We start from the raw sequence: 27,958 nt of genomic DNA, 5'->3' as shown, positions 1-27,958 counted from the left end.
CCACAATGATGTCGCACGACAATTATCAGCAAGATCTAAGGCATCGTACACAAATTACGTAACGCTATAGGGGGAGGGGGGGGGGAGTCTAGCTTAGCGTTACAAGCCATACAAAATATATTTTTTTTTCATATAAAAAGCGTTACATGGGGGAGGGGGGGGAGTCTGAAATAACTGATTTTAGCGTTACGTAATTTGTGTACCATGCCTAACACGGTAACTGCATCTTGTGTTTACTAAAATAACTGCCAACATCTACACAGAAAAAAATATGTAATTTAAATTCAGCGAGAAATCATGCACATAAAGGAAATGCATATTTACATGAGATATCATGTAAAATTACGTTACGGTCGTGTAAATTTCCGCCAATAGTCGCGTAACCGGTTGGAGCCCATGATGGTTTACGCGGTGGTTGGCGGAAATTTACACGATGGTAATGTAATTTTACATTATATTTCATGTAAAACTGCACTAACTCTAGCATTCCCTATATGTGCATGATTTCTCGCTGAAATTTAATTAAATATTTTTTTCTCCGCAAAACCCGGCGAACTTTCGCTCACTGGATTTCCATGAATATGTCATTCTGTGTTAACAATGCCCCCATTTGCAAAAGAATAGAAGAATCAACCCGGCGGAACAAAAGAAGACCATAGACGAGTCCTTTGGCTGAGGTGGTATAAATCAAAAAGGCCATAAAAAGAGGGAATTTTGCACACAATTTAAGTCAGGGCTTAAGGCGAAACTGGAAGCATTTTCTCATTTTTTCGGTTTTTGATTTTTTATTAAATAACGAAGCAATATTTTCAAAATCGGTTTTCGTGCACATGTAGAGTATGGATCAAGGTATGTTCTGAATTTTTTTGAGTGGGAAAATGTTTTCCATTTTTGCAGAAACCATTTTTTTGTGAAATTTTGTTCAAAAATGGTTTCTGCAAAAACGAAAAACATTTTCCACTACAAAAAAAATCAGAAGATACCTTGATCCATACTCTACATGTGCACGAAAACCGATTTTGAAAATATTGCATCGTTATTTAATAAAAAATCCACAACCAAAAAGTGAGGAAATGCTTCCAGTTTCGCCTTAATTGTGAGAATCTACTTTGCAACAACAGGTATTGCTCCTTGGCTAAGAGGGTTTCCAGTATGTTTCCAGGAAGCCCAAAAAAAGGGGTTCCAAGAGGCTTCAGGGGCGCATCAGGGCGTTTTTTCGGAGGATTACACTCTGATAATATACTTTCGTAAAAACTCAACGAATACGATCCGTAAAACAAGTTCTCGTAATTTGCATGTGTACAGTCAATTCGTACCACCATGCTGAAATAGTAGAAATGGAGTTGTATCATCATGAACGAAATCACGAATCCGACAGGCGGTGAACTTGCTTATCCCTAGATTTTAGCTCCTGCTTTGTAGAATGAAACAAAATAAACAACTGTCGAACGTTTTTTACTAGCCATGTGTAAAAAGAAACTTTCGAGGACGCTCCGTCAGGTTTTGCTGACATTTAAGTAGGATTACGGGGATTTCAGAAGCGTTTCAATAGTGTCATGGGTGATGCTGGAACGTTTCAAAGTGATTAAGGGGGAGGGAGGGGGTTATAAAGAGCCTTTTTTTCAGTGGTTTCAGGGGCTTTTCAAATATTTTATGCTAATTTCAAAGGCGTTTCAATGGGATAACGAAAGTTTCAGGGTCGTTTCAAGGCATTACAAGGCAGTTTCAAGGGTTTTGTGAAAGGGTCTCTGAAAATCCTCTAATTTTCTGAAATCCCTCGAATCGCCCCAAAACCCTCTTGAATGTAAAGCAACTGAGACTCTCCAAAACCTCAGGTCTGCGTAACGCCTCTGAAAACCGCTGAAAATCCACTGAAACTTCCTGCAATGCCACCAAAATTCCCCTAAAACCCCCTCGGATCCAAGTAACGCACCTGATATCTCCGAAACCCCCCGAAAACTCCTTTGTAAGGCCTCTAACCCCGTTAAAAACCTCTGGAGACATTCTGGGAAATTTTGATGTGATCGCTGATTGGGATTCTGATGTGGTTCTAGGGTAAATTCAGAGTAATTTGTATGATTGTAGGAGTCAGGATTTTCATACACGAATTGAATGAGCTTCAGGAGGAAACCCTACACGAATTCTCAGGGACTCCTTAGAGTCCTTGTGAAAAAAAAACATGAGAAGAGTTGCCGGGGAAATCCTGCTGAAATTATCGGAGAATCATTAAAGGAGTTCCGCAGGAGTAGATATAAGAAACCCCGCGGAAAAGCTATGTGGTATCCCATTAATATTCTCGAGGATATCTTGGAGGAACTCCCTATGAAATCCTTAGGGAAATTGTGGAACCTACTGGGAGAATTCCCGGGAAGTTCGCAAAGTATATCTTGATGAACTCTCTTTAACGGTAGAATAACTGCGCCGCCACGTCCTTGCAGTCAGGTTGAAAGAGGGAAGGAATATTAGTACCTATCTTTGTTATGTGAAATTTGGTAATTACCAAATTTCACATAACCAAGCTCCCAAGCAACACGACTTGTTTCAAAGCCAGTACCAGCAAAATCAGTGCAACTTATTCCCTGTTCATATTAAGGACAACAGAACACAATTGCTTCTTCTTTGAAACGCAAAAAGCGCTAATTTTAAATCGTTATGCAACATGAGCCAGGGCGAATGATGAAAAAAATGAAAAAAATATATTCAGACTCGAACATGGACACCAGGAGTATTAACCACTCACCTTGTCCTTACATACTACACCTGTGCTCTGTGAAAGATTTGCTGCTCAATGCACCATAAAAGCTATTGAAGTTACGCGTTACTTCATTGTACCGTCTTTGCCACAAGTTAGAAAGCTGTCAAAATGAAAAGACGCGCAAGTTTTCCGCAACACATTTGGAACCTAATCTGAACAAACAAACCAGAGTAAGATGTTTCATGTGTGTTACATGACACATTTAATGCAAGCTGACTGTATTGCCACTTGTGAGGAATATGTAAGCTCCGCCTCCATAAATCGATGTTAAATACGATGTTATTTGTAATTCCTATGAATCAAAGCTGCAACTTAACGATATTCGGAGTTTAAATGCAACTCAACTGACAAGATGGAAGTTGCGTGCGCTTTTATTGCAACTCTTTTAGACCAAAGCATAGAAAACCACATTTTGGATGATGTTGCAGGTGCTGCTTGGGCTTGGTACTAATATTGCAGCCAAGGCTGCAGGAAGGGTTGTTTGTTAGTTGCAAAGGTATCGTTGGTTCGGGACTCATGAATTCCTGGGAACTTCTACGGAAACTTTGCTCAGACTTTCAAAACTCTCATTATGAATGTGTTTGGAAATCTCAATTTTTTTTTCTGGAAATTTGAAATTTGAATAAAATCTTCAATATACATATATAGGATTTCTTCAAAAGTTTTGTATTGGAATGCTGTTGGCATGCATACCAGGATTTGATTGACATATTTCTGAGGATAAATCTGAAAAAAAAAACAACTCACAAACCTGTTCAGAAGTTTAAACAGTAGAAAAATTCTAGGGTGATTCGCCAATTCTTCAACTCTACCCAAATGTTGATCAGTTTATGAAAATCGTTTTGTAAACCGAACTTACGTAGTTCTCGTTTATTTGAAACGGCCGCTTTAGAAGCGTATAGATGAGTACCACGATATAGCACATTTGATATTTTACATTTGAATGATTTAAAATTGTATGTTGCTAATGACACGAAAACTGCACAATTCTTTAAATTTTGAGAGGATGTCGTTAACACTTTTGCATTGTTGAAAGTTACCTTCTTATCGGGATTTTACGATTTTTTTCATCACACTTCCATTATGAAACATAAATTGATTTTTGAACACTGACATTATCTAAACTGTTTGCATTACTTTGGCATTACAAGTTTTTTTTTTCAATTTCAGGGGCGTCCCAGTTTCAGCCATATTTCAGATGGTTTCAAGGGGTTTCAGGAAACTTCAAAGACATTCCAGGTGTGTTCCTGAAGGTTTCAGAGGCGCTCCAATGGTTTTCAAGGGGTGTCTGTAGCGTTCCGGAGTTTCATGAGCGTTCTAGGAGTTTTCAAATGGTTTCAGGTTGTTTCTGGGGCGTTCCGGGGGTTTCCAAGAGGTTTCAGGGGTGTTCTAAGGAGCTTCAACGGCGTTACGGTTTTAAATGAGTTTTGAAGGCATTCCAGGTGATTCAGGAGCGTCCCATGGGTGTTCTTATGAGGTTTCCTATGAGCTTTTCAGAGGGTTTTCAAGGAGTGCACCGGAGCATCTCAGGGAGTTCCAGAAGAATTGATGGACGCTACAAAAAGTTTCAAGCGCATTCAGAAGAGTTTCTGGGGGTGCCGAGAGGTTTTAGAGGCGCGACAATATCGTATATTTCCGGTCGATACTGTCGCATGCCGCCTAGAAGTCGATGAACAGCTTGTTGGGACCTGCAATTTATAACATTTCTTTGCAATTTGGCGTACGGTGAAGGTCTGTTCCGTTGTCGACCGGTCATCGATGAAATCAGCTTGACAACAGAAGATGCTCTTGAATAGCACTTGTAGACGGTATTCGAAATCGCTCTGAAGTACTCACATTCCAAATGGTCGCCTTTCTTGTGAATATGGGACAAATTACTCCTTGTTTCCACTATTCCGGTAGCTGTTTGGTTTCCCAGACCCTTAGCATTAACTGGTACAGGTGGGTGGCCACTTGTTCTGGGTCCATCTGGATTAGTTCAGCTGTGAATAAATCCTTATCAGCTGCTTTGTTGGTTTTGACCTGGTAAATGGCATACTTCCGTCAGCATGGGAGCTGGATTAGATCCATCTTCGACTGCCGTAGTCGTGCCCTGATCTATCGTGCCTACGTTCTCCTCACCAGTCAGTACTCATCGAAGTGCTGCCTCTATCTTTCAATCACCTCATGTCCGTCCGTCAAGAGGTTGCCATCCTTATCCCCTGCACATCTCGACTCGCGGAACGAAGCCATTGTGCAATTCATTGAGCTTCTGCTAGAACTTCTGCGTTGTTGAGAACGGTCTCGTACACCACTTCTTCCAGATGGCGTATTTATCTCCCGAAATAAGCGGGTCTGTTGTTTTCGATTCTGTTTGTAACGTTCCACGTTCTGCTGGGTTCCTTACTGCAGCATTACCACCCACGCTGCATTATTCTATTCCTATTCTGCACTCCTCGTCGAACCATTCGTTCTATCGACTCTAGTTTCACAATTAATGACGGAGAGTCTTTCACACACAGTTTGATCATAATCAGGTAGTGCTCAGCGCCGATGTTCGAACGGCTTGAAAACCGTGTAATGTATTAGTAGACAAAACTATGTTTGCCGGGACAGCTAGTAATAAATTAGGAAAAAAAATACAAACATTTCATATTAGAACTGTTTTTAGACATTTCTATTGATGAATCCTGATATACAAACATTCAAATTTATGTTACAGCTAACTGAAATTGTTGTATCACAACTACAAAACAAACTAGTTGGGATCTCGGGTTGTTGTTTCCAGTTTTTCCCACTGTGCAATATCAGTCGGCATTTACCAAGAATGTGAAATCGCTTAGGAAGCAAACAGACAGAAAAAAAAAACACACAAAGACACCGTGCAACGCAACAATAATAATTGACTTATTACCGATAAATATTTTAATTGAATCCAATCCTACAAGAAGGCTCGATTGCTAATAGCAAACCCCTGTATTCGTCAGCTTCCGTTGTTCTCCCTGTGTTCTTCTTGCGGGTGTCGAAACAAGACCTTACGAAGCTACTTTGTTGCCGATCTCAGGAGGTGCGCCGCCACTCACAATTGCAATCTGTTCGCACGATTTTCCACAGACCTCCCAGGCCTTGACCATACTTTGTAACAGGTCTCTAAATCGCTGCTCCCTCGAGGGTCTTCTGTTTGAGCAGAAAAAAATCCAGGGGGGTGTAGCAAACAACATTCATTCCATCACGTGCCTCTCCGCGGTCTCCATAGATATCTACCGGCGTAGTTCATTCGGGTGCAATCGAATCGGATGCGTGGTTCGGTGGCGGGAATTCCGGTTGGTGGTGCGAAAGCAACATTCCAGACCCAGCCGGCACACAGAGCTGCAATTAAAGTGCCGAACCCATTTACGGAGTTGTCTAATTGTGCGAATTCAATTGCTCCCGAGCACGAGCGCCCAACCAAAGCCAGCAAGTGGGTCACTAATTGACAATTTGGATGACCCTCCGGCGCGGGATTCGATTGTGATTGTGTTTTTCGGGGTGTTTATGTTATGCAAGCCACGCTGGCTGATGCAAGTTGTGCGGGGTCGCCCTAGGTGATTTGCTCGCTCGCTGCTTTGTACCGACGAGGTTAAGGATCAACCAACAGCACACATTTAGCTTAGTTGGCTTAGTACCGAACCGAAGGAGATCGCGTTGTCGTTACTCAATATCGCCGAAGGCTCGCTACGGGCATTCCGTTGTCATAGGTAGTGACCGACTTAGTTGCACTTACCTCCGCTGTGCTGGCTGGTATGTTACTAGCAGGACGTATGGTGCCAAACAAACAATCATGGTGATTGAGAGAGCGCAAAAGAAGCCAAGAGGTTATGTTTTGTTGTGTTTATTAGGTGTCCAATCAGAGGCACCAAGTGGACGAACATGACAGATGAATGCGGCAGGAGAGTGCACTCGAGTGCGGTTGTTTCCAATGAGGTGTAAAGATCGAGATCTTCGCGATTATCTATTTCGCTGTGACCTAGTATATGCATGTGGCTATTTAAGACTGCTTAAGAGTTTACACGAGTATTTCATATAGTGCACATAATGAACATTATGCAATCTGAAACTATTGCTTCAATTTAACTCTTCAATACCCTTATTTGTATATTTTGATTTAAATATCATTTTTCATCATCTAGAATCAATTCAAACATGTTTTGGAAGGTGATTCTCTTTAATTCAAAATTATGTGGATTTTGGATTAAGTTATATTGAATTTTTATAGGGATGTTCAACTCTAAAGTTTTGTATTTTACCTGAAAGCCTATTTGGGATACCGATTCAATGATAAGGGAAAATTTTAAAATATGTTAATTGTTGCGATCCCATACAAAAGAAACAGTAACATCTGAAAGGTGACCAGAACATCGGGTTTTGAATGTATTTAAAAAAAAAACAATATTAAATCCCCAACAGAGTGCCTGGTGGTACCTTGAGGAATCCTTCGAGGAATACCTGAAGAAATCTTTAAGGTAGCTTTTCTTTAGCATCACAAAGAAATCTATTAAAAATCTAATAAATCTGTCTGAAAACATACTTAAGGAAATGCTTGAAGGAAGGAGATCAAACGAATTCCTGGAAGAAGCCCTGAAGGCATTCCTGCTGAAACCACTACGGGAAATTCCTGAATGATTCTCTGAAGAGAAGAAATGTCTGAAATACCAGATGGAGTTTCGACAGAGACTAACAATGTGAAGAAATATCTTAAGTAATTCCAGGTAGGATTTCTTGTAGTGAAATGCTGCATTACTGGACTTTCAAATAATGAACTGATTTTTGGCAATTTCATCGATTGTTTACCTCATGTTTTAAGAGTGACAAATAAACAGGTGCTTAATTCAGCAGCTTTGAGGATAGAGTTTCATTATTCTGAAATTAGACAAACATGGTTGCCGAAGCTGCTGATTGGCTACTCAAACTTAAGAAATTCAGGAAAAATAATCCCAAAAAATAAATTTGTAGAAGTTTGTGATTTTTTTTTTCTAGAAAATGTTGCAATATTTTCAGTTATAAATTTCACTTGTAAAACCGCTAAACTTAAAAAAAACAGAAGTAAATTTGAAGAACGCACGTACATTTATTTAACAATATATTAAATATTAACACCAAACAGAAGGAAATTCTAAAAACAACACGTGACTTAAATATTAGAACGTTTAAATTTCCATTTCATTTTCTTCAAATTAACTAAGAAGAATTTCTTGCACACAAAGTTGTAAGCAAGCTCCATACTGCAGACAACCTGCAATTTTACAACCCGATGGAGAATTGTGTTGACAGCTATGGAGGTCATTTTGTTACTGTGAACTCGATGTATTAATTTTGAACTGTGCATGATACAGTTTACTCCTGCATCTTTCCTTACTAATATTTTACACATTTTCAAAATGCTGTTAGGATTCACGAAGACTTCTGATGAAATTGTTGTTTCAAATTTGTAGTGAATCACAGAAAAAAATTAGTAGCAAAAAAAATCAAAATAAAATTCACCAAAGTTTTTTCTGTGGAATTTTGCTGAGTGGCATTCTCTGATAGTAAAAAATGTTTACATAAAGCATTACACGCTTGTTAACATAAAGTATACAGTTAAAGGGTTCTTAAAATAAATTAAAAATAATAATAAAAATAATAAAGTGTACAAGCAAATTTATATTTCTGGTCGAATATTTTGAGAAATTTCAGCTATATGTTTTTACTGATATAACTGCTGAAATATCTAAAGGCATTCTTCTTAGAACTTCTGGCCGTTTCTAAACAGGCGTTATTGGCGAATTTTCCATATTTTGCAATTGATGTCAGAGTTCAGTTATTTCAAAAGAATGTTGGTGGATCCTTTTTGTGACTATTCTCGACCAGAATGACATGAAAATTTTTGTTTTTGTCGATATACAAAAGGTCTCGACGGTGTGTACTCATATAAAATAACAATGCCCCTGATTACGATGAAAAACCCTTTCACTAGCACCCTTTTCAATGTTATAAAACTGTAACAATACACGTTCGCTTTATAAGCGGGTGGTCTTGGTTTTAATGCGCAGTCACAGCAATTGCAATTTTTCGTCAGTTGCAAACTTCAACTCATAAATTCATAATGAACCCTTACTCGAACTGGGAAAGGAACAATAGCCAAACATAAACTTCATCGTGCTCATCATTCTATCATGGACGGACAGGGTAGAAAAGTGAGCGCAGCACCAAAGCAATCAGCTCAACATAGTAGAATAGAAAACATTTAAGCGCTGCACAAAAATGTAAACACAGCTGCCAGCTATAGTTGCTGACGTAGTGCTCTAGTGGACAATGGAATAGAGCTGTCAATTGAGTTAGCAGTTAAGAATAAAAAAAACTGCTGTCACACTTGTCGAGTTTTTCAAATAAACTTTTTGGTTCACTAAATTTCTGTGCGCATTCGCCAAATTTCAAAAAAAAAATTGTCAGGAAACAAAACTAAAAATAGCGAAATTGCACAAAAAATGAACTTTTAGCTTAAAAATTTGATGGGTTTTACCAATTATACATATAGCTTAGACAATATAATTTTGAACGTGAAAAGAATAAAAAAAATCTTTAAAATTGTAACTAGGGTGTCTGAACCAGTTATCGCAGTATTTAAGAAAAAACTATTTCTACAAAAATAAGAAGAAGACCGTCGAATGTCATCGATATGTCAAATGATTGATAAGCTTTCATACTTTACAGGAAAAATATATATACGGGTCCAAAACTACATTAAGTATTTATTACAGCGTGTGCCAATGATAGGAACCCTGTACTAGTTATGGATACATGTGATAATTTGTGTTCCACTTCGCACTATTAGCATGCATTCCTTATGGGATTAGCCATAACTGGTGCACTATGGCGAAACAGGGTGCAAGGAAGCCGAAAATTTAAGGAAAACGATTTATTTCTTTCATAATTTGCGCAAATTGTGAAGTTTGAATGATTGCAACCATCTTTTGCGAACGTGATCTGCTGTCCACATTTTTTCCATATTGACTTGCATCATTGAAGGTTGAAAAAGGATTATGGCGAATTTAAGGTACTATAGCTGGTACACTGGTACACTGAGCCTAATTATTGAAAATAAAAAAAAAAAAAAATGGTTGGCTTTATATTGCGCTATTCCCACCCTACTGGACCCGTTTCACAGTTAACATAAGTGCGAGATCATGAATAAATCTGCGATTTCGCATCGAATCGTGTCGATGTCTACAGCGCACTTATTCATTTTGAGATGCTGAATAAGTGCGCAGAAGACACCGACACGATTCGATGCGAAATCGCAGTTTTATCCGCAGTTTTATGCACTTATGCTAATTGCGAAAGAGGTCCAGTGCCAGTGGGGTGGGAAATGCGCAATAAAAGTTTTTGATTTTTATTTATTATTGATGTGTATCTTAACTTGAGGCTAATCATACAAGAGTTTTTTCAAAAGAAAAAAAAATTAACAAAGAAATAGCTTAGACTTAAGCATGTATTTTTTCTAGCTCAGAAAACTTAGAATCGTCTCCAAGAAATCTGCACAAGTTCATATAAAATGTCTAATAAGATTTCAATAACTATCTTTAGCCATAACATCTCAGTGTGACTGAAAATGCGATTCTTTCAATAATACCATTAAAAAATAAAAAAAACAGAGTTTTGCCGGAAACGTTTCCAGGAATTCTGCCTGAAGTTGTGGGCTTCGTGGCCATACGGCTAGACGTCTATACCTGTTGATGTAAATTCACGGTGAAAACACAGTCTTTGGAGTTACTGAACTACGTAGCTTCGAAGCTGCAAATTTATTTGAATATAATACATATTCAAACTCTATTTTATGATTTACTTACATTTCTGTATTATCTGGGTGGTTTTTTTGTTTATATTTATGTGTATTTTAACTTAAACGATAATTCTGCACTCTATCTGGGTGATTTCCCGACTACTGTTCCAAACAAAATAACTAAACGAGTCCCTTTACTACAGGGATTGTAAGATTGTGAAGAGAAGTAAGCTGACTGGATTCAGAACAATAGAGATGAAATTCAATACGTGCTATCTACAAATTATTGCGTGCGGTTTTCGAGCAGTTATCAATCATTGATGTTTGTTGGACAAAAAAAAATTAAAAGTTGGTTTGTTTCACCAACTTCATCAGTTTACTACGTACCAAATCGAATTTGATAGATTTAAGTGATTTATGTTAGGTACGATGTTTCCCATACAAGTTGCATGCAAGTTTTCATACTAACATAAAATGCTTAAATCTATCAATTTTGATTTGGTATAACGAAATATTTTGCATGAGTCGTTAATTTAGATGTTAATTGACCAATTTACCTTTCGATAATTCCATGCCTGATTATTCTGTTCTTTTTTTTTGTTATCTGTATTAACGAGATTTTTAGCCCTAGGCTAGTTCATCTCGTAGCCCACACTTTACTTCCCTTCCGAGGAAGAACTCACATTTTGCGAGTTTGTCGGGAGTGGGATTCGATCCCAGATTCTCGGCGTGATAGTCAAGTATTCTAACCATCACACCAGATGCGCTCCTCTTCCATGCTTGATGGCTTGCATTAAAGAAAAGCCCACAATCACATATTTTGCCCTATAAATTGAGGTATAGTTAAAAATTGTGTTCTCTAGCTACTTTATCGGCGCTGCAGTCTTGGGGAATCAAAACGACTGTTTTAGATTTGTCCCGACGTTTCGACTCTGTTTCGAGTCTTCTTCAAAGGGAAACTGTAATGGGATCTTTATTGGTGGCATGAATTATGGGTAGTATTAGTTGACTTACATTCTGACTAGTCGCTTTTTGTTAGAATTGACATAGGACTGTCGGTGTCGTGTTTGTTTTTATACATCGGCTGTGAAATTAATTTTTCATACATAAATGCATTATAGGTACAGCGTGTGGTGTGATTTTGACCTACATTTCTTGTCAAGTGAACCGTAGCTTAGTTTTTGGGCGATTTCACTTGATTTTCACTGTACTGCACAAATCTAAAACAGTCGTTTTGATTCCCCAAGACTGCAGCGCCGATAAAGTAGCTAGATTACACATATCAGTCGAACTCTCATAAGTACCGTTAAAAATTGTGACGTGCTGGAGCTCTGAGCCCGGATTCGGATTTAGCGGCCCAAAATCTGTCAGAGAAACATAAGTTTTCTCTTGAGACAAAAAAATCTTGCGCTGTGTTAGTGATCGTTCAGTCTGTGCTAACGCTGCAGCGGTTAAAGACGGCGTCTTTTGCAATTTTCACAATACTTCCTCCACAATAGCAAAGAATTATATGTATAGACTAAAAATGTTGCTTTGTAGTTTTCAGGAAAATTACGTTGGAAGGGCCAAATTATGTTTAGGTACAACAGACTTGTATACATAATAATATTTTCACGTTTTCATGCTTTCGTGCCAAAGAGGTGCATATTTTTTTAAATATTCATTTCAACTAAAAATTTAGAAAATTTGACCTAACGAATAAAAAATCCGAATTGTATAGTTTTAAGTTATTAAGATGGGTTATTATGAGATTAGAAGGCTATATATTTTAACACTAGCTACGCTAATGTTGTCTTATACACTGAAATCTCCATTTAAGCTATGAGTTTGGGATACTTAAACGAATTATTTATAAAAATGGATTCAGTTTATACCATTTCATTGCAGTTTACTTCGATATAGAGGAAATTGTGTATTTTCTGCAGTTTTGTTCTCTTCGTCATGGGTTTTTTTTTGGAAGCTGTTGCACTCAGAGTGGGCCTCAAATCCTTCCCAACCAATCTGAATTATACAACCAAGTTTCAGAAAACTTGGCCGACGCTAACCCCTCATGCGTAGTGGCTACACGTTCACTTCATAAGTGGATAGTCATAGGTTCGATCCCAGCCCTGGCACTTGTAATTTTTCGTCAGTTGCTCTTCCCCCCGAAAGCGGCTGACACCTGATCCTCTGCAGAGCATATGCTCTAACGGACCCGGAAACTTGGATATCGGCTAATGGCAACTCATAATGGATCCCCAATCGGACTGGAAAAAGAAAAAGAGCCACACATCAACATCCTCGTGCTCATCGTTCTACCATGGACAGGGTAGAAAAGTGACAGCTGCGCAAGGGCAACCAGTTCGTTATAGTACAACTAGAATAGAATACATTTAGGCGCTGTACTAAGTGTAATGCAGCTGCCAATTGGAATCGCTCACGCAGTGCCCTAGGGGACAAAAACAGCTGTTAATTAGGTTAAGTGATTGAAGAATAAAAAGAAAGACGCGTTTTAAAAAAAACCTCATGACGAAGAGAACAAACCTGCCGATAATACTCATCGTCACTCTATGTACATTATTATTGAAATACCGTTTGGTCGGAAAAGGGTCGTTTGACCACAAAACATCAAAGCGTTTATTTGGCCGAAAAGGTCATAAGGCCGAATAAGTCATTAGGCTGAATATGTCATTAGGACGAATGGGTTATCAGGTCGAATTGTTTGTTATGACTTAGAGGTGATGCAGACGCGTAGGTCATTATGCCAAACAGATTATTAGGATAAATATATGCCATTGTGTCGAATATGCCATTAGGCCAAAAAGGACATTAGGCCGAATTGGTCATTAAGCCGAATGTGTCGTTAGGCCGAATGGTCAATAAAACCTTTTCTGCCTAATGACCTAGTCGGCTTAACCCATTAACGCCCGAATTATGCCACAATCACAGTAGAAGTCTGATTTTTTCTGGAGTACCTCAACCCCATAAAAGAAAGTTATTGCAGTCATTTAAACGGAAATCTACGGTGAAATTTTCGTTTTAATACACAGTGCATATCGTGAAACGTTGAAAAAAATATTTTTTAATTTTTTTTTTGCGTGGCTACCTTATTTCTATGAGCTATGTAAATCTATTTCAGATGACTGATCATAGTTGATATTCTCCTAATAAAAAAAGTTACAGTTTGAAATGTTCCAGAAATGGATTAAATTAGTAATAACTAAAATAATCTGCTAGTAGCTTATCAATGGATAGTTTTCAACAGTTTTTAGGCATTTAAATATGCATCATTCTAAAAATTTCTATATATAATGGGTTGATATTCGGCATTCTAGTAGTATATCCTGCCCACCGTATCCTTCTGGCTTTGCGAGCACGTGGCTCACCCTCTGCCGCCACACACCGTTATCTAGTACAGAGCGAAAGATTACCTTAGCACTCGTCATTCGAAAACTCCAAATATTTGCAATTGTTCTTTGAGCTTGATTTATGTTGTATTTTTATAAAGGACCATGGAAAATCATGGACGAAAACGGCTTTCCTAGGAAGCTGACTAGACTGATAAATAAAAGCAACGATGGAAGGTGTGCAAAACTGCGTAAGGGTTTCGGGTGAACTATCCAGTTCATCGAATCTCGCCGGGGACTGCGACAAGGTGACGGACTCTCATGCCTACTCTTCAACATCGCTCTGACAGGTGTGATGCGACGAGCCTGGCTCAACAGCCGGGGAACGATTTTCACAAAATCCGTTCAATTTGTGTGCTTTACGGACGACATGGACATTATCGCCAGAACATTCGGAACGGTGGCAGAGCTGTACACCCGCCTGGAACGCGAAGCAGCAAAGCTAGGCCTGGTGGTGAATGCCTCAAAAACAAAGTACATGCTGGTAGGCGGAACCGAACACGACCGGATCTGTCTGGGTAGTAATGTTACGATAGACGTGGATATCTTCGAGGTGGTGGAGGAATTCGTCTACCTCGGATCCTTACTGACGGCTGACAAAAACGTGAGCCGTGAAATTCGGAGGTGCATCATCAGCGGTAGTCGGGCCTACTACGGGCTCCAGAAGAAACTACGGTCGAAAAAGATTCACCCACGCACCAAATGCACCATGTACAAAACGCTAATAAGACCGGTAATCGTCTACGGGCACGAGACATGGACCATGCTCGAGGAGGACCTGCAAGCACTCGGAGTTTTCGAGCGACGCGTGCTAAGGACGATCTTCGGCGGGGTGCAGGAAAACGGTGTGTGGCGGAGAAGGATGAAACAACGAGCTCGCTGTACTTTACCCAGCATCGAGAAGGTGGCCAAAGCCGGAAGGATATGATGGGCAGAGCATGTTGCAAGAATGCCGGACAACATGTCTGCAAAGTTGATGTTCGCGACAGATCCGGTTGGCACAAGAAGGTGTGGAGCGCAGTGAGCACGATGAGCGGATCTGGTGGAGCGTGACTTGGCGAGCATCGGGCGTGACAGAGGATGGAGAACGGCAGCCATGAACCGTGTATTATTGAGAAATATTGTTGATTCAGTTTTATCTTAAACTTGTTGTTATACACTGACCCCACACTGATGAATCATCTAAGGGTTTGTACGACGTTTAAAATTTAATGTGGAGCAGAATAAACAAAATACCTAGATAAAATGAACAGCAAATAGTAGGAATAGGTCCACAGTCTCAGTTTACAAACATTCTGCGTATTGAAAATAATTGTAAAATTATTTTCTTGATTTATATGTAGAAAGCCCAATACCACAATTTATGAATCAGCCATGGAGACGTCCACAAATATGAATCAATTAGTACACGATTTATGAATCATCCGATTATTACCTTTTTGAGTACACCAAACGACATAGAACGTTTAAATAACTATGGAATGAATGTAGGGTCTTGTACCATTTGGGCAGGTGTACCTATTTTGGGCACTTGCCGTTATAACTAAGTCAATCTCAAACCGATTGGTTTGAGATTTTGTATAGAGTTAGATACTGTACGTGCCTAACTCTATACAAAAATTCAACTCAATCCGTATGAAATTGACTTAGTTATAGCGGCAAGAAACCAAAATAGGTACACCTGCCCAAATGGTACAATACTCTACTAAACTACAATAGCTAACTTTGTCGATGGATTGGAATCGAGTTCGAAGTGTATTAACGGAAGTGGTCATGTCAAACACTGAATATAAAGATCATATAGTGTGGCGATGGCACAAAACGCCAATGCATTAAATAGAGTACATAGCTTTTTTGCTTGAGAATCCCATAAAAATCAGATGGTAAACGCTTAGGGAACGTCCAGAAATTGCTTCACACAAAAATCGTTCATTTTCGACTCCCCCCTTCTTCACACTTTTCATATGAGACCTCTGAAATTTTTGTATGCTTCGTCACTCTTTGCTGAACCCTATCCACCCCCCCTTGGAACGTTATATAATTTATGGACGTTCTACATCTATTCAGCGAGATCATGACGCTTCTAGGTTTGGGGTAGCTGGAGAGGGTTCGACAAACTTAATGACCGTCACATAAAATTAGTATTCCCAATGTAACAAAGCGTGACATGGACAGGACACAAAAGTTATCGTACAGTTGCTTAGAATTTCTCATAATTTTATTGTTTTTCTAAGGAAAATCCACATTTAAAAGCTAATCAATTGGATTTATTTAGCTTAACAACTCAGGTACATATTATGCAAATAACAATTTATTTAAATAAAAGATAAAAATAAAAAAAATCATAGCAACAGTCTTATGAAACATTTTCAATTCTGCTTCTGGTTAGGGTTAGATTTATCGATTTATCACTTGAGATGTGTATTGTTATGACTTGTTTTCGGTTACATGGCAGAAATTCATCAAATTAACCGATTTTGATTTTGAGAAAACGCTTGGTGTTCGTATCATTGGAGTTTTGTTTGCGTTTAGACGGTTTCACAGTCTTAGCTCTTTTTGCATTTCCCTTAATCGCCAGCCTCAATTCCTTCTCTTCATCTCTCTGCCTCTTTTTCTCGATCTTCTCTTGTCTTTGTTCTTCCTTTTGCTCTTCTTTTTGTTGTTTAATCAACTTTCGTTTTTCAATCCGATTTTTCTTTGCAAGCTCTTCCTGTTTCTTATCCGAATCCTTTTTGTTGTACCATTGCAGCCACCTATCACTTGTGGCAACCGAGGGCACGTGCTCCTGCTTACGCCGTTTTTTTCCGTGGGTGTTCTCGTTAACCCTTGGCCACACCAGAATGCCCTCGAACGGGTCTTCATTACAAGGGATGATAGGCGTGCTGTCTTCGTTACTGGAGCTAGAACTATTTTCAGCATTGCTAGCATTCATTGAGACGTCGTTTTCTGAATTGACTTTAGCGGATAGTGTATCTCCCACACTACCAGATGGGCCTGCAACGGGATCTTTGTTGGCATTTTGCGCAGCGACTGTAAAAATTAGATTTTGAAAATAAGTTATTTTTTTATTAGTTTTTCTATATTTTTTATACTTACGGAAACCGTCACTAGCCTGAATGGAATTTACAAATTCGACTTCCGTGATTGAATTCGTAGTTGAGTCAACGATCGTACTAAGATCATCAGATGTGATAACTGTAAGACAATTATTTCATAAATTACCTTTTTTTTTCTTGCTGTGCCATTATGAATAGTATTATACTTACAGGAATGATTACCGATGTGTTCAAGTGGCTGAATGACACATTCTCCGCCATTATCAATCATAAGATCCACGGCTAGGCTTTGAAATGGAATCAAGGGCTCCGTATACATGAGACCTTCCGATTTGTCCTTGATACTTTTCCAGAAATTGAACAAGGCCAGCTCTTCCAACGGTCCGTACCAAAAATCCTTGTCTCTATTTGTAGTGAATCTAGCGAGTTGAGCTTGCTGAAGCCCAAGCTCAACCTGTTCTAACTGCACCAGATGAGCGTTCGTCAGTGGTTCGTAGGGCAGTGTATCATCGGATGTTAGATTTTCGGGCTGGGTAGCGTTGGCCGGCAGCTCACTGAAGTCGATTTCGTTGACATTCCAGGGAGAAAGTCCGCAAACTTTGAAAGCTTTTTTGAGACAATCCTTGGAATTCGTGAAGTTGTCGACCGCAGTTTTGACAAGCCTTCCGAAATTGGTTTTTGTTACTCTGGCATTATTGTCAGCTAGGAGGTGCTGCCTGAGGACTTTGAACCAGATTTTCTTCAGTGGACCAAAATAAAGTTTGTCCAAGGGCTGCAAAATCCGGGTTGAATTTGGGTACAAGGAGATGAGAATGAGCCGATGCTTCACACAAAATTCAGCCAGCTCCATGCTGACATGGCTTTTATGGCCGTCCACGAATATAACAACAGGAAATTCAGTCCCTCGTTCCACCAGCCATTTGTACAGATCGTTTACTACGTATTCATAAAACGTTTTGGTGGTCTGCCATCCTTCGTCCGATACGCCTACTGTCCACCCTGCAGGGATACTTTCGGCAATCTCTTTGCTGATTCTTTGGCCCGCATAAAGGATCATTGGTGGAGTTAGGTCGCCAGCTGCAGTGCATCCGAAAAGCACAGTGTAGGATTCCTTATCCGAGTTGTTAATTACGGAGTACACATTCTGTACGTTTTGTCCGCAAAGTGCTTTATATTCGTTGGGGGTCAGTTGAAAACCAGATTCGTCGAGGTTCAGGATCCTTTGAGGCTGGTTGAAAATGGACATGTCAACGTTCTCTTCAGCCAAAGTTTCTTCAACTTCCAGGAACCATTTACGAAGTTGTTGTTCCGTAACCTTGGCACCAGCCTTCGATAACTTGGTGACGTATTTCTTCCTTATGTTGTTATGCCTCTCCAGGAACCTTTGACACCAGTTCTTACCTAGAATAAATCGCAACAGGAATTACAATCCGATGAATAAGGAAGGATGTGCAGGCATTTTACTTGGAAACGATGGAGGAATCTGACGAGTTTTCCTGATCTTTTTGGCGTAATCACTCACGGTACTCGTCAAATCTGCTGCACTGACGGGAAAGCCTGCTTTTCCCATGTAAAGAATCCAATTCACTATGCGCTTCTCCTCTTCCGGCTTCAGAATTGTCCTGGGTCCTGTTTGTTTTAACGCTTTATTGTTTATACGACGCAGCAGTGTCGAGTTAGGCACATTGAATTGTCTCGCTGCCAGGGATAGGGTGCGACTCAAAACTCTTTGCGTGCCGCACACTCTGTTACGAGACAGCACAACAAACTAGAAGGAGACGAGTACGCGCAATCGGTTGTGTGTTGCTCGCTTGCTTTGCCGCGCGCTGGAGCTCTCCTGTCTCTCACGCTTTTTCGTATACACTCTCTCGGTGCTTGTCTCCGTGCTTGGCACTTGGCTTGATACTACGCACGATTGGAAAAATTTCGAATCAAACGACCCATCACTTGTCAACCCTTGACAAGCTTAACAACTTTGCCGAAAACACAAACTCTTCAATTAATTTATTAATTGATTTTTTCTGTTTGGAGACAAGCGCAGTCCCAAGCACCGTGCATTACTCCCTGCGCCGTAGAGCTAGTGCTGCGATTGTCCCTCGCACAATTATGAAAGCTCTCACTCATACGTCTCTTGTCTCTCGGCAAAACGGGAGACGAGCACTTGCGATTGTGTGAAGCACACGCTTTTTTCGCACCGCACGGTGCATGCCGCCAATCCCTGCTCGCTGCACTTCGCACATTTTTTGTTTTACTTGCCAGAATGACAGCACGCTCGAATGTTTCCGGATCATACTGTTTCCGGACCCGGGCGGAGTGTTTCTTAATGGTCTTTGCACTCATCCTATCAAAATTAGGAAAAGAAATAATTAATTTATGTCCTCCTCGCATTCGTAATCTCTGATTCATAAATCGTGCCAGATGCAAATTTTCCCCACTATTTACGAATCACTCTTTTCACTCAAAATTTTTAATTTTACTGGTGATATACAACACTTCTTTATAAGAAATATGTTAATCATACCTGTTTACGTAGACTCCAACTCGAATTTTTCGAAAAAAACTTAGCAAAACTTTCCGAAACTTGTTTCAAACTTAGCGCTCACGAACCGACGTCTTGTGCGGGCAGCTAAAAAATCGACAACATAAACAACGAATGGAACACGTTGACATTTTTTGTTTATTTCGCACAATAAAAGCGCACACCGGGGTAAAATATCATATGATTTTCTAAAGAATAGTGGAACTAATATTACAAAAATAGTTTTTCGATTCAAAACTATAATTTTCTGTCAAAATTGGTCGTTTAAACACAGCTGATTCATAAACTGTGGGTGATTCAACGGTGTGGGATCATGTACTAAATAAAGGAATGAAATGAATCAACATCTCATTCTCATCTATCTCAGCTTCTTCCGAAGCTCACATTAGAAATAATTTCCACTGATGATGCGTGATCGTATTTTATGGATCACGTAATTTACAGCTGTGGTTATATGGACCAGAGTCCTTTATGAAGTTCTATTCTCGAGATACACAAGTTCAAAATTTCTAAGAATCATTGAAGCCGCCTAACGGGAAAACATAAACCAACCCATTCATTATCGGATAATAACTCCCCTGAACGAGCACGAAAAAGAGAGGAGAATGGAAGACGGTGCAACATGCATTTTTCATTTTCCACGGTATTAGCAATACTTACTTATCTGTGAATAGACCATTGTGCATTCAAGTCTTCTGACCCCTAACCAAATTGCTGGGCGCTAGTTGATCAAATTACGTTCAATTTATCTATCTACAGCTATTTTGCATGAAGCCGATTAATCAGTAGGTCGGCTCCAGGGGCACGTTCGACCCAAACGAATGTCTTTGAGATGAGAGTCACAATGAACCTGAATAAAGATAACAAATTGATATCACATAGAACGTTATCGAAAATTACGTTATCTATAGTTCAAGTTGATAACTAATTATACTATACTATAGCTGTTTGATACCTAGCTGGTTTTGTTTTCAATCAGTAGCCATGCAGTTCTATTTCATTGTAAAAACTACTTTATCAATATTTGTTCAGAATTTTTAGAGCCCACTTGCGCCACCTAGCGGACAAACCTACAACCAACTAGTTCACTATTAGATAGCTCTTGATGTCCTGATCGACCTTGTCGAAGTTAAAGTTCATCTACGTAGTCTGATTCTAGAGATACAGAAGTTCAGAATGTTTAGAGCTCACTAGCGCCACCTAACAGATAAACCCAGAACCAACTAGTTCACTATCCGTTAGCTCTTGATGTACTGATCAACTTTGCCGACGACGAAATTCTTCCATGTAGCCTGATTTTCGAGATACAGAAGTTCAGAATTTTTAGGGCTCACTAGCACCCACAGGGCCCACTTGCGCCACCTAACGGATAAACATAGAACCAACTAGTTCACTATCGGATAGCTCTTGATGTCCTGATCAACTTTGTCGAAGACAGAAATTGTCTATGTAGTCTGGTTGTTGAGAAACAGAAGTTAAGAATTTCTATGACTCGCTAGCGCTACCTATTGGATAAACCTAGAACCAACTAGTTCAGTATCGGATAGCTCATGCTGTCCTGATCGACCTTGTCGAAGACGAAATTTTGAAATTCTTCTATGTAGTCTGATTCTCGAGATACAGAAGTTCATAATATTTAGAGCCCACTTGCGCCACCTAGCGGACAAACCTACAATCAACTAGTTCTCTATCGGATAGCTGTTGATGTCCTGATCGACATTGCTGAAGACGATATTTTTCAATGTAGTCTGATTCTCAAGATACAGATGTCTGGAATTTTGAAGGCTCACTAGCGCCACCTAGCAGATAAACCTTGAACCAACTAGTGCGCTATCGAGTAGCTCTTGATGTCCTGATCAACTTTGCCGAAGGTGAAATTCTTGTATGTAGTCAGATTCTCGAGATACAGAAGTTCAGAATTTTTAGAGCCCACTTGCGCCACCTAGCGGACAAACCTACAATCAACTAGTTCACAATAGGATAGCTGTTGGTGTCCTGATTGAGATTGCCGAAGACAGAATACTTCTATGTAGTCGGATTCTCGAGATACAGAGGTTTAAATTTTGATGGACTCACTAGCGCCACCTAACGGTTAAGCCCAGAACCAACTAGTTCACTATCAGATAGCTATTGATCCCCTGATCAACCTTGCCGAAGGCAAAATTCTTCTATGTAGTCGGATTCTCGAGATATAGAGGTTTAAATTTTTAAAGACTCACTAGCTCCACCTAACGGATAAACCTAGAACGAACTAGTTCACCATCAGATAGCTATTGATGTCCTGATCAACCTTGCCGAAGTCGAAATTCTTCTATGTAGTCGGATTCTCAAGATTCAGAGATTTATTTTTTTAGGACTCACTAGCGCCACCTCACGAATAAACCTAGAACCAACTAGTTCACTATCGGATAGCTCTTGATGTCCTGATCATCTTTGCCGAAGACAAAATATTTCTATGTACTCTGGTTGTTGAGAAACAGAAGTTTAGAATTTCTATGACTCGCTAGCGCCACCTAGTGGATAAACCTAGAACCAACTAGTTTAGTATCGGTTAGCTCTTGATGTCCTGATCGACCTTGTCGAAGACGAGATTTTGAAACTCTTCTATGTAGTCTGATTCTCAAGGTACAAAAATTCAGAATTTTTTTGAGCCCACTTGCGCCACCTAGTGGATAAACCTACAATCAACTAGTTCACTATCGAATAGCTGTTGATGTCCTGATCAAATTTGCCGCAGACGAAATTTTTCTATGTAGTCGGATTCTCGAGATACAGAGGTTTAAATTTTTTAGGACCCACTAGCGTCACCTAACGGATAAATCTTGAACCAACTAGTTCACTATCGGATAGCTATTGATGTCCTGATCAACCTTGCCGAAGACAAAATTCTTCTATGTAGTCGGATTCTCGAGATATAGAGGTTTAGGTCACTAGCGCCACCTAAGGGATAAACCTAGAACGAACTAGTTCACTCTCGGACAGCTATTGATGTCCGGATCAACCTTGCCGAAGACAAAATTCTTCTATGTAATCGGATTCTCGAGATACAGAGGTTTAGTTTTTTTAGGACTCACTAGCACCAACTAACGGATAAATCTAGAATCAACTAGTTCACTATTGGATGTCTATTGATGTTCTGATCAACCTTGCCGAAGACGAAATTCTTCTATGTAATCGAATTCTCAAGATACAGAGATTTAAATTTTTAGGACTCACTAACGCCACCTAGCGGACAAACCTACAATCAACTAGTTCACTATCGAATAGCTGTTGATGTCCTGATCATCTTTGCTGAAGACAGAATTCTTCTATGTAGTCTGATTCTCGAGATAAAGAGGTTTATTTTTTTAGAGCCCACTAGCGCCACCTAACGGATAAATCTGGAACCAACTAGTTCACTATCGGATAGCTATTGATGTCCTGATCAACCTTGTCGAAGACGAAATTCTTCTATGTACCGTCGTGCGGGGTTACTTTTGAAATGCGGGGCTACTTTGGACACTTTCGAATATGGATTTTTTGAATTCGAAATATGGTTCAAATCTGTTTGATGTCTTTGGGACTATTACGAAACAATAGTTTTCCCTCCATTTGGTTGAAATTATTTTTCAAACAGACCGTTTATTGCTTGGCAGGACGCGAAAATACATCGAATAAATCAATAAATTATACATAACGTATCAGAACATTTGGTCTGTAAGCATTGTTTCTACAGTTCATAAATTTCGAAGGGTTGATCAATTCATTCAAAATATATCAACGTAGCATATACAATCGAATATTTGTATCGTTATACATAATAAATGACCATTCCACCCAAATAAAGGATTGATGGTCCCTTTTTTCAGGCTATTTATATAGCAATATCACGCTGCTCATAATACCAAAGGTAGCACGGAACCATCTTCAAACGCATAAATTTATTGAAATCATGTCTGATATAGTATACTACAGTATTGGTACAAAGTAGTTTTCTAAATAAACCTGGAATTTGAAATGCAATTTTGTTTTAGATAAAAATGTAAAAAGTAGCCCCCATCTGGTTCTATATGAGATGTGTCCGATTGGTGTATGAACAACTTTTTTGTTTATTGATGGATTTAGTTCAAATTTTGCATACATCCTACATACATACTCACAATTATTATGTGTAAAAATTGTGGAAATCCATTCACTACTCTGGGAATTATAATTTCATAAAGTTGAAAAATCATGAAAAAGTGTAAAAAGGAGCCCCGCACGACGGTAGTCGGATTCTCGAGATACAGAGGTTTAAATTTTTTAGGACTCACTAGCGCCACCTAGCGGATAAACCTAAAACCAACTAGTTCACTATCGGATAGCTCTTGATGTCCTGATCAACTTTGCTGAATATAATTTTTTTCTATGAAGTCTGATTCTCAAGATACGAAGGCGACAGTATTGGCAATGGCTGTTGACGAAACACCTGTCAAAGGACAATGTTTCGTGATCACTAGTGCCACCTACTGGAGCGAATACGTACTAAATTACGTACTATCGAAGAGTCCTTGATCTTCTCAACAACTTTGCTGAAGACACCAGTCTTCCAAAATGCTTCATTTCTCCGCAGTTATCGCAAAAGTTACTGATCTATAAATAGATCACTGGGCGTTTGAGGCATCTGATCTATAAATAGATCACTGGGCGGAAATGGGTTAATGACCTATTCCACCTAATGTCCTACTCTGCCTAATGATCTGATTGGTCTAATGACCTATTCGGTATTATGACCTATTCGGCCTAACGATCTATTTGAGTAGACGACTTCCTTCGCATCCTTCTAAAGATCAGATGTTTTTGAAACTGTAGCCTGTGAATATATGATTTGCTCTCAATACTGTCAATTTCCATTTAAGTAACGTTATTTAAATGGATGGAATTTAATGAAGTTTACTTTAATAAATTTCACTTAAATGGAGGTTTACGAGTGTAATGTAAATCCTCATTATTCTTTTTTTTTTGCATTTCTGAGCAATATTGGGTGGTTAATGTATCTATAGTTTTACATAGATTCAGCATAAGCACAATGTAAAAAATGTTAACGAGATTTACAATCCTAGGTTACTTAATCTAGGGACACTGGGCTTTACTTCCCTTCCGAAAGAAGAACTATCATTTAGTGAGTTTTTCGGGAATGGGATTCCTGAGAACTACAATTCAACATCCTTGAAAGAATAAAAAATAGTTCAAAAGTTCTGATTTCTTCTTTTTTTATTTTGGAAAAACTTTGATTTTTTGGACCACTTTATCTAAAAATGACGAAATAAAAATGTCTAATTACAGGGTCCATTTTTTTTTTACACGGTTCTAAATTTCACCTTTTTTATACCTCGCGAATTAAAACTCATAATTTTTAAGTTTTGTCTTTCCCCGTTCTGGTAGAGAAAAGGGGCATTGATTTATTTTTTTTTAATTACCATTTTGGCTCAACGCAAGATTTAAAAAAGGAAAGGTGTACCATGGAGTTAGTAGCTGCACGCATAATCCCTTAAACTTCACGCAAATTCGTTAAGCTATTTTGGAGAAACGGTGCTTTTACGAAATGATGATTTTTAAAGATTGTTAAAGTTTTTAAGGTATCCCGATTAAAGGAAATTTTTGAGTCTCGTGCTTCTTTTGAACTGTTGGTAAAAATGGCCAATCCTCCTAAGAGAGAGATAGATTTTTTTATATTTCAAGATACAATGTCATTACAAAACTTGCTGAAAATTTTATTTTGAATTACTTTATCGAAGGCACCTAATTTGAAACTCAGTCACTTTTCAAGGAACGATATGTTTTCCTACTATACTTATTTTATTTTTCCAAGCCCAGTAAAATAATTTTCTGAGAATCCAACAGCTGAGAGCTCGGTAAAAGTTCGAATCACCTTCAACAACACTCAAAATTTGATTATTTAAATCCGGAGATATAACAGTTCAAAGATGGCTTTTAAAAGTTAAAGCATGGAGATCACCGTTTGATCTCCTAACAGTTATACGCAGCTTACGCCGACTACAAAGTTCCAACGTAGGGTACTCGGCGCTGGTACCGTACTTGTTCTTGGTCCCCCATCCTTGCTCCGAACGAGACCAAACACCCACCCACAATATTTGATCTGAATTCAATGGCCGAGCAAGAGTGGGCTGGGAAGGGGATCGCGGCACAGGAACACGACGCGGCACGGGAGGGAGCCCAGGAAAATCTTGCAATTATTTGTTAGTTTAAAAGATATCGGAAAAGGTTATCGCCAGCACTTATGTATCGCGATAGCAGGGATCGTTAATCTTTTCTGTGTTCTTGTGCCCCATTTGTGCGCGGGTTGGGCCCTCCGAGGCTCTGTCTTCGACGTGCTGCTCGGCGGATCGATTCTCGTTCGATCGGTTGTGGAGAAGTGTGGGTTGAAGGTGTGTGACGGAGGGCGCAGGAAAGGAATGCTAAAGTGTTACAGCATCGCGCAGAGTGGATATCGATGTTCTTCTTGTGGGGAAACGCGTTTCCTCCCGTTAGGGATGAGACCGTATGCACGTGCGTCTGGCTGGAGAAAGAACACGTTGTAGTTCTGGTTGTTCTTCTCGGACGGGGGATCGGAGTCAGGGGGGTGAAGCTGAATGCGATGGGTTCGTCACGAGTTAACAAAGGGTTCCAATTTGGTGACTTATTATTTGTCGACGACCTTTGAGGTTCTTGTTAGCTGGAGCGTTGTATGACAAATTTGCGAGTCTTGGTGGTACAGTGACCCCACTCACCTGAATCCACTTAAATTTCACGTTTTCAAAATTAATTATTATTCAGGGGCTGTTCATAAACCACGTAGACTTTTTAAGGGAGGGGGGTCTGGCAAAAGTCTACGCTCCATACAAATTTCAAAATTTTTGTATGGACAAAAGTCTACGAGGGGGAAGGGGGGGGGGGGGTATGAGATGACCAAATTTCGGTCTACGTGGTTTATGAACAGCCCCTCAACGCTGATTTATTTTTTTCTATGGACTCGAAGTTTTTTCTAAATTTCTCAATTGACTTAAATATTTGATTCTTTGCATTATTATCTATGTTTACTTATTTCACATGAATCCAGTGATTGGCCGCACCCTCTCAGAATTCGATAAAACTTGGTGGGTATGAAGATTGTATTTTCAAGCAATTTCGCATACTCAGTTTTTTTCCGATTCATCAAGATTAACATTTGGGAAGGACTAAAGTTTTTTGATAGTTTTTTTTTCGAAATTCTAATAACTTAAAATTGACACGGCCCATAAAAAGCGATACATGAATTGCATTTTTTTTTATCTGAGAGGGTAGTGAGTTAATGTAAAACACGCTAAACAATGACATAAAGACCTGATTTAATCCACCCATGGTGAACAGTAGTATGGGACACGCTTGTATGGAAAAAATAAATCCTTGCTCCAGTCGACTTTTTAGATCCCATTTAGGTCCCATATGAACTGTACAAAATTTCAGCTCAATCGGTGAAACTATAATTTAGCGCAAACGGTTCAAAGTTTGCATAGGATTTACTATGGGAAAAGTTACACTTTCAAACAAAAAATCCTAGAGATTACCCTTTGTCTCCTTAATTCAAATCGATCAATGTTTCTTGTAGAAAAATCATTTATGGAACTTTCCTTCGAAGACCGCAAAACGATTGGATGCTTGTAGGAAAAGTTATTGATTTATTACCGATAAGTGATCCAACGAACGGCTTTTTGCTTTGTTTTATCAGCAGCACTGCTGCTGCCGTTGTTGCATGGAGTGGCGGGAGGCATCACCACCCCCAGAAACAGCAGCAGCCAAGGCAGCAGCTACAGTGCTGCTGATAAAACAAAACAAAAAGCCGTTCGTTGGATCACTAATCGGTAATAAATCAATAACTTTTTCCACAAGCATCCAATCGTTTTGCGGTCTTCGAAGGAAAGTTTCATTAATGATTTTTCTACAAGAAACATTGATCGATTTGAATTAAGGAGACAAAGGGTAATCTCTAGGATTTTTTGTTTGAAAGTGTAAATTTTCCCATAGTAAATCCTATGCAAACTTTGAACCGCTTGCGCTAAATTATAGTTTCACTGATTGCGCTGAAATTTTGTACAGTTCATATGGGACCTAAATGGGATCTAAAAAGTCGACTGGAGCAAGGATTTGATATTTGTCCCATACTAGTGAACAGAACCCTTCTTACACATATTAAAATTATTGTAGCGTTATTCGTATTCAACATAATTGTTTTGTATGATTGTGCCTTTTGATCATCCTAGAAAATATTGTGAACTAGTGGTTTCCAAAATAGCATCATTGACCATGGGTAAAACTATCAGAAATGCCAAGCACTTTCTAGAATCTTGTATGGAATGTTTTGCTATTATTGAGTTACACTAATTAAAAGCAATAGTTTCAAAATCTTTAGCCCTTTTCAAAAATACCAAAGCAGACAAAGTTGCTTGA

The 27,958-nt window shown here is 39.2% G+C and overlaps 1 protein-coding gene across 1 annotated transcript; it reads right to left on the bottom strand.

The window, feature by feature from the left end:
• Nucleotides 1–15,079: 15,079 nt before the first annotated feature.
• Nucleotides 15,080–18,664, bottom strand: LOC134290191 (uncharacterized). The gene is made up of 4 exons (XM_062857256.1): nucleotides 18,439–18,664; nucleotides 17,185–18,375; nucleotides 17,015–17,113; nucleotides 15,080–16,948 (listed from the first exon to the last, which is right to left on the bottom strand). The coding sequence occupies exons 1-4, from the start codon at nucleotides 18,542–18,544 to the stop codon at nucleotides 16,386–16,388; spliced, it is 1,959 nt and encodes a 652-aa protein (XP_062713240.1). The 5' UTR covers nucleotides 18,545–18,664; the 3' UTR covers nucleotides 15,080–16,385.
• Nucleotides 18,665–27,958: the final 9,294 nt, after the last annotated feature.

Source organism: Aedes albopictus, chromosome 3 (genome assembly GCF_035046485.1).
Source record: "Aedes albopictus strain Foshan chromosome 3, AalbF5, whole genome shotgun sequence".
NCBI classification, from domain to species: domain Eukaryota; kingdom Metazoa; phylum Arthropoda; class Insecta; order Diptera; family Culicidae; genus Aedes; species Aedes albopictus.
This window is presented reverse-complemented; position numbering and strand designations above follow the sequence as displayed.

Excerpts from the sequence above, each read along its gene's own strand:
- LOC134290191 (XM_062857256.1), bottom strand. The coding sequence starts at position 18,544 with ATGGGAAAAGCAGGCTTTCCCGTCAGTGCAGCAGATTTGACGAGTACC. Across the intron at positions 17,114-17,184 it reads ACACATCGGTAATCATTCCT|TTATCACATCTGATGATCTT; the intron begins GTAAGTATAATA and ends ATTGTCTTACAG. Across the intron at positions 16,949-17,014 it reads TCAGGCTAGTGACGGTTTCC|TCGCTGCGCAAAATGCCAAC; the intron begins GTAAGTATAAAA and ends TAATTTTTACAG.